We start from the raw sequence: 7537 nt of genomic DNA on the forward strand, positions 1-7537 counted from the left end.
AGAGGAGAGGTTGCAATTCAGTTCAATTGCATTTACTAAAGTAATTTTTAGGAAACACTTTACTTTTATTAGTAGTTTTACTGTCCTGTACTTTTTAATTTTATTTGACCAATAGTATTTTGAAGTATTGCTACTCTTATTTCAGGACATTTTCAGAACACTCACTTCATTAAATGAAGGGGGAAAAAACATGTTTTAAACAAAAACGGGTGAGACACAACTTACAGATCACGGTAAAGTGAGACCTCTTGTTTGTACACCAGCTTTGTTATTCTAATGGGATTTTCCATCTGCGATTCATTTGCTGAGCCTGTTGAGTCATTTGTGTTTTAAGTTTTACATTGAAAAAATATATCTGGAAGTGTTTCTTGTTCTTAAAATTACTTTTGTGATTGTTATTTATTTGTCATAGCTTTTCATTTTAGTCTTTGAAATACCAGAATTCACAAATAACTGATTTAATATTTTACAATGAAAAGATTTGTTTACTCTTTGTTGAATAATTTCTTGGACGTTTTCTTTTACTTTTATTTACTCTTAAGTAACATTTTTGTCGACTCTACCCACCTCTGGTAATTTATAGCAACATAAAAACTTCCATTATACGTAGGAGTTGTATTTGACTAAGCGCAGACATTTGGATTATGATGCTTTTTCTTTATTGTGTCTTCCTAACTTCCAACTAAACAAATAACAGAGCACAATTTACATTTAAACTGAATAATTACAAGTCATCCTTAGATATTGTACAATTTTCATACCCTGATTATATCAGAACAAAGTTAAAACACAAATCCGGGTAAAAAAAAAAAAAAGGCAAATGTTTTCTGACATAAAAATATAAAACTAGAATCCTTCACTCTTCACTGTGTCATAAATCAACATATCTTCACAATTCAGCTTTTACACATTTAGTACATTCTAGATCTCTACACATCATTTAAACATGGAAGCTCCGACGATCAGAATGAGCTCATACGGTTTTTGCGTTGACCAAGACGACGTCGCGCTTCCTTCTCTGTATCTCTCTGGATATCTGACACCAAACACAAGGCGTGCAGAAGGTGGCGCACACACAGTCGTTCGCAATGGAGCCCTGTGAATCAGACAGATTCATTTGATCAAGTTAGATTGGTAGATTTTCTCACAGCCAAATAGGATCTTAGTCCTTCAGAGCTAGAAACTCAGACCTTTAGCTGAATCTGTTACATAGGAAAGTTATTTTGGTGATCATTTGTGTAAATTAAGAAAAGTTTTAAATTAGACAAAGATAAATGGAGTAAACTCAAGTAAACAGTTTAACTCAAAGCCAATTCCATTCCTGATTACTGCAGAGTTAAGAAATCTCCTCATCTGGAGAATGACGACATGGAGAATGCTAAGAGCAAAATGTCATCTAAAGAAATTCAAAACCAGATGAGAAACAAACGGCTCTTGCAAGCGTCTTTATGATCTCCCACAATGGCTCTTAACTGGCTAAAAATAATAAAGAACAAACTAATGTTTCAAATAATCATATGTGCAGGTCTTAGCAGTTTTTCAGTTTTTTCATGGAATAATTGCATCGATGTTCCACAAAAAAAATTATATTAAAAGTGCAAATAACATATTTAGATCTGTTTCTCTTAATATAATATCGGAAACTGGAAGATTATTTTTACATCTTTCCACAAATATTAACATCCCATATAATTGAATGTACGCATACTCTTTTTGCAAATGTTTCCACTTTACTTTATTTTCAACCCTCTAAATAGTCATAAAACTGTGGTTCTTTAAAGATGACAACACATTGCCTACGGCAGGTTTTTCAGATCAGTTTTCCTTTTTTCAAAAGGTCATGTAACATTTGTGGCCATAAACAATCTTCATTTAACTGGACTGAGGGCCAAAATGTCTCTTTGGATTGTAATGGTTGCTGTCCTTGGTCTAGAGAAACTTACAAGGTCATTTCTGGGACTCTGGTGAACCACATCGAGAGGCATGATCCTCACACGGAGACAAAATGAAAGTTGGACCAAACTTACTCCAAGAAAACATGAATGACTCATCAAAGAGTTCACAGAAAAACCCAGAGCCAAACCTGAAGCACTGCAAACCAAAACTGACATAAGTTCTCCAGAATGAAATCTTGAATCTGGCTATCAGCTAGTGACCTTTAAGAAAGAATAGTCCAGCTCTGAATGGCTTAAAAAGTATAAAATAAGGCTTAAGAGTGGCTTGGTCAACATCTGTCAGAACCAATTGAGAGGGTGGAATTAAAACTACGCTTTGAAGACGTTTGGGTCAAAATTCCTCCACAGAATCCTCCATTGCTTAATGCCAATGGTGGCTCAACCAGTTAGAAGTTGTTGGATATTTTAGCTGCATGTCTATTTCCTGTTACTCTGTGCTCACATTCTGTCTTATTATTGTAAACAAAGGTCACTACTACTACTAAAAAACTTACATTGATTAACTTGGAAATATGATTTTTCACGCTTCATTTTTGTTTTATGAGGGACTAACAACAATCCAGCCCCAAATTATTTCCAACTGAATGAAGGAATACATTTTTGTCATGTACCTCGATGTTGTAGCGCTCTCTCATGCTGGTCCTCATGGACATGGTGACGGGTGACAACCAACCTCTAAAGAATTCCAGCAAGGGGAGACAGAGACACTCGCCATATTTTTTGGAAGTCATGCAGGCAAAGCAGGGGCAGCACCAGAAGCCAAGACAGCCTGAGGGGGCAATAAAAACATGAAAAAGGCTCACGATGATGAACTCACAGATGATTGATACCAATGTTCAAAAACAATAACATGGCATGTTGTTGTTATTATTAGTAAGGAATGGAGATGTTCTGGAAGTCACCTGATTTCCATCAACCCTCACATAGTTCCTCTAAAACTGCATTCAGGACATACTTTTGCTGTGGTGTCATCTCCTTTCTTTTCGGCAATTAATTGGTTGTTTTTACAGAACGAGCTTTTGATGAAGTTACAGTACATTTATGAAGGTGTTCACCCTCTTACATGATTTCGTGTCTTCCATGAAGCCACAGATGCCACTCCCCCACTCATGAGCATTTGGGACATCCACTGGGTCTGGATGAGGCTGGTGGATCACGATTTTTTCCATGATAAAGTCTACAGGGTGAAAGATGTTATCACATATATAAAACAAAGCATTTAAGTGGATTGTAAGTAATCTTCTTTTCTATCTAAAAAGTGTTTTAGTTTCAGCCTGAAACAAACCAATCCATTAAAGTTGACCAAACGTTTGATCATAATTTCATGCTTATCATCAGTTAAAATCATTGTCTTGTATAGAAAACAAACTGACAGTCAACAGACAGAGACATCAAAATTGCCCAATAAAAATCTTTTTTCCCCCCTAATAAATGTAATTTTTTTTTTTTTTGCATAACTCCTAGGTAAAAACCTAAACAACTTGTTGGCTTATTTTCAAGAAAATTACTGATTTAATCTTTCAAATGCCTCATAAGCATTTGTAAATCTTTTTTCCTTTACATATGTATTTAAGAAATAATATAGCTTTAACTTATATATTTAAAATTAAAATAAGTGATGGACAATTAGGCCTCTCATGTTAAAAAATTTTGCTGGATGATAAATTGTCCCAGAAGTTATTGTGATAAACGATAATATTGTTGGTTTGAGATCATTTTCAAGTAATATAATGACAATGGCGCAGTAATGTAACACATTAACAAACTTCAATAAACTTTACATTCTAATAAACTGGAGCTGGAAGACGTATTACATATCCAAAATAATCAAAACAAAAGAAACAACAAATAAAATGAATTATAAAGTCTCGGTAAACAAAATTGTCCTTCAATAAAAAGTTCTAGTTGAGACCAAACCACCAGACTGAAGACTTGTGTCATCCAGTTCTTGGTAAAAAGACAGAGAAAAGAAAAAAAACAATATATCATGCTAATGGAAATGATCAAGTTTGTATTAATTTATCATGCGATTAATGGATTTATTGTGACAGGCGTATGTACAAACATTTAAATCTGACTGTCTCACCTTTTTGTGGTTGATAGCTGAGTTTTGGGTCCGGACGCAGCTGATCCTGGCTCTAGAATGAAGTACCTTGAGTCTGGCAGAACCACATGTCATCACACCTCCTCAGAGAGCAAACTGGACATACTGGTTGTTCCTGTACGAGCTATCCTTCGTCCCCTTCCTATTTCTCATAAGCCATGGCAGGGTTGGGCAACTCAGCCTCTCAGCACGTCAGAGCATGAGGTGGAAAAAATGCTGCCACTCTGAAACTTTCATGAAGTTTCTTGAGTTAAAAGCATTGTCTACTGTGTGGATGGATAATAAATAGGATGGGCTGTATTCAGAATAGAGTAAACCAATTGTACTGAAAAAAGAGTTGCAAATACGTCAAGATACTCAAGTAAAAGTAAAAAAAGTATCTGTCTAATAAATTACTGAAGCAGGAGTAAAAACCTATTTGGAGAAATGACTCCTCAGGTATTAAATAACTGATCATAACATTGAATTTAATATTTAAAAGGATGTAAAACGGGCATGAGACAGACAAATACATAAATGTATGTGCAAATTCTGGCAATTTGAAGACTAAAAAGAATTTAATTAATACAAATAAATAGTATAACAATTAAAATAACTAGATAATTAGGGCAGCTGGAAGAAAATGTCTGATGTTTTTTCTCAGAATTCTGACTCTTGACCTCAGACTTTGACCTCAGAAGGTCAAAGTCTGAATTCTGAGAAAAGATTCTGCAGATTGACTTCACCTACATAAGACACAACAGGTTCAGAGCACAGAAAATGTCATGAGTACAACAAAGCTGGGGTATAAACAAGAGGTCTCACTTCAACATAAACTGTAGATGTGAGTCTGACGCATTTTTGGTTCAAATACATTTGCTCTTCATTCAGTTATATACCCAGACATTTTATTTAAGTGACAGTAGTTAATATTTCATAATAACTCAAGTCATTTTACTAGGTTGTATGAAAACTACTTCAAAAAATACATCTGGCCCAAAAACGTGCTCAAGTAAACTGAGTAAATGTAAATAGCTGCTGCCCCTCTGTCTGTAAGTGAACTTCAAATAATTTTTTGAGACCCAACTGACGGCTAAAATCCAGAAGTTAGATGAAAATGTTTCTTTCCCATGTGTATCAGATTTCTATTCATTAATCTGTCTTCCCTTCTTTGCTTCTTTGACCAGTAGTTCCAAAATCAATTTTTACTTTAGGACTTTTGTGTAAGGAAACAGGATTTTGAGAAGTCAGTGTTTGGCCATCGAACACGAGTGTACAAACAAAACACACACATGGGCCCGTGTACTCATTTTTTTATTTTCTCATACATTTGTTGCCAACTTTTTTATGAACATTTGTTTATACAAAGATAATCAACCAAAGTAAAAATAAAGTTATTTTTACACAGTAAAATCAGAAAAGTTGTCAATGTATCTTTTTATGCCCTCTGAGTCACTTACACTTGCAAGTGTTTTAGGAGTTTTAGGAGGGTTGGCTTGCATATCATGAGACTTGAGTTTTCTGCTTAATAAATCAGGTTGAGTGAGACTGCATTGAGAGCACCTGTGAACAGCTTCTGAGTTGGACCTGGCTCAAGATTTTTGGCTAGGCTAACACTTAAACATGTTTTCACAAGACAACCGTACTCACTCACACTCATACCAAAGGGCCATCTAGAGAGACCAATCAACCTAATAGTCATGTTTTTGTGAGGGAGTCAGAGTTTAATCATGCTCATATTTGTAAAAAGTAGAATTAGTCAACTTTTTAATCACAAAATGGATCATTAACATTCATTACATTGCATAGCTGACTAACATTAAACTAAGGATTTGTTTAAGTTTGTTAAAGCTTCTGTAACAAACCATTATCCTGCCTTTTAGGTTGACTCAGAAGCTATTGCTGCTTCTGTAATTATTCACTTTGAACACAAGATCGCTAGCAAGAAGGCAGCAATGATTCACCTAAAACTATATTCTCAGCTTTCAATTGAAGACGAGTTGGAGCTTGTTTGTAGTTACTAACAACTGACCTCTGGGAAAGAAAAGAACAAAAGAAATGTTCAGGCTTTTCAGTCTGAACGGCACAAAGGGAGGACTGGTTTTGTGGTGGTTCTTCATTGAAGAAGCTGTTTTGTTTTTAATGTTTGCTGTTATGCTGGATCTCAGACAGCAGTGATTTTTTTAACAAAGGTATGCAGGGAAGACTTTCATCTCTGGATCTCTTCTCAATAGAGGGAAAGAATCAATAAACTGAAGGTCAACATGGACGAGTTTTACAATTATGTCATCAGTATCTTCATTAAAGAAACTCGTGGATCTCATTTTTCAAGTAAAGTAATAAATGTAATAAATCAAGTAAATAAATGAAAAAATTATTTTACATTTTTGGACAATATTTTCAAGATATATTGCAGGTTAAATAAAATATAACAAGGACAGGTACTGAGGAGGTTGGCTGAGGAGAAGGTGGACAACTAGGGTCATGACCGAAAGAACGAGATCACGGATACAAGCGGCAGAAATGGGTTTCCTCCGCAGGGTGGAACAGGGTGGAGACTCAGAGTAGAGCCGCTGCTCCTCCACGTCGAGAGGAGCCAGTTGAGGTGGCTCGGGTAAGGATGCCTCCTGCTGGTGAGGTGTTCCGGGCACGTCCCTCCGGGAGGAGGCCTCGGGGAAGACCCAGGACACGCTGGAGGGATTACGTCTCTCGGCTGGCCTGGGAACGCCTTGGGRTTCCCCCGGAGGAGCTGGAAGAAGTGGCTGGGGAGAKGGAAGTCTGGGCCTCCCTTCTGAAGCTGCTGCCCCCGCGACCCGACCCCGGATAAGCGGCAGAAAATGGATGGATGGATGGAGCTTCACCCTTGCAGGACTTAGCAGTTATTCGCAAGCGCCTCAAGTCACAGTACAAAGTGAAGATATCTGCGCATGACTCAAAGTTTTGTGCAACAGTGAAGTTCCACGAGAAAAAAGGAAATTACACAGACAATATTACATTAAATAGTTCTGCCACAACAAAATTTAGGACATGTGATTACCGTATTTATGGTAAGCTTTTTATCCCAATGAATTTAAGACGTATTTTAAACCATGGTGTGTAACTTGTAAAAGGCGTCCATACCTCAACATCTCACTAACCTGGATGTATTACATCCATATTGGTAATTTATCAAACGTGCCTTCAAAGTAAAAGAAATACAGTCCACAATTTGATTTTAGTTATTTATTTTACCTTTATTGGAAATTAGTCAAGACATATGTTGCAGGTTGAGGTAAAAAAAAAGGAGGTAGCAAGTACTGAGGCTTAGGAGAAGGTGGACAATAGGGACCTCTAGTGACTGGAAACAGCAAGACAATAAAAACAGTAATATAAATCAGAAATAAATATACATTTTTCCAACTGAATATTATTTTCTTCATAGTGCTTCCACAAGTATTTAGTGTGATTTTGGCAGGTTAAACCTAAATACATACAAAAATCCCTTCTTATGATTATATAT

The 7537-nt window shown here is 36.1% G+C and overlaps 1 protein-coding gene across 1 annotated transcript; it reads right to left on the reverse strand.

Moving 5' to 3' along the window:
* Positions 1-642: 642 nt before the first annotated feature.
* On the reverse strand, positions 643-4137 carry LOC103476257 (cornifelin homolog B-like). Its single transcript, XM_008428462.1, has 4 exons — positions 4042-4137; positions 3019-3132; positions 2567-2724; positions 643-1096 (listed from the first exon to the last, which is right to left on the reverse strand). The coding sequence occupies exons 2-4, from the start codon at positions 3122-3124 to the stop codon at positions 974-976; spliced, it is 387 nt and encodes a 128-aa protein (XP_008426684.1). The 5' UTR covers positions 3125-3132; positions 4042-4137; the 3' UTR covers positions 643-973.
* Between the last annotated feature and the right edge of the window lie 3400 nt (positions 4138-7537).

The sequence above is a fragment of the Poecilia reticulata genome, linkage group LG14, assembly GCF_000633615.1.
Source record: "Poecilia reticulata strain Guanapo linkage group LG14, Guppy_female_1.0+MT, whole genome shotgun sequence".
Classification (NCBI taxonomy): domain Eukaryota; kingdom Metazoa; phylum Chordata; class Actinopteri; order Cyprinodontiformes; family Poeciliidae; genus Poecilia; species Poecilia reticulata.

Bases quoted from the DNA above. Each gene is read 5' to 3' on its own strand.
- LOC103476257 (XM_008428462.1), bottom strand. From the start codon at position 3,124: ATGGAAAAAATCGTGATCCACCAGCCTCATCCAGACCCAGTGGATGTC. The intron at 2,725-3,018 runs GTAAGAGGGTGA...TTGCCCCCTCAG, and splicing joins CATGGAAGACACGAAATCAT to GCTGTCTTGGCTTCTGGTGC. The intron at 1,097-2,566 runs GTACATGACAAA...TCTGATTCACAG, and splicing joins GAGAGCGCTACAACATCGAG to GGCTCCATTGCGAACGACTG.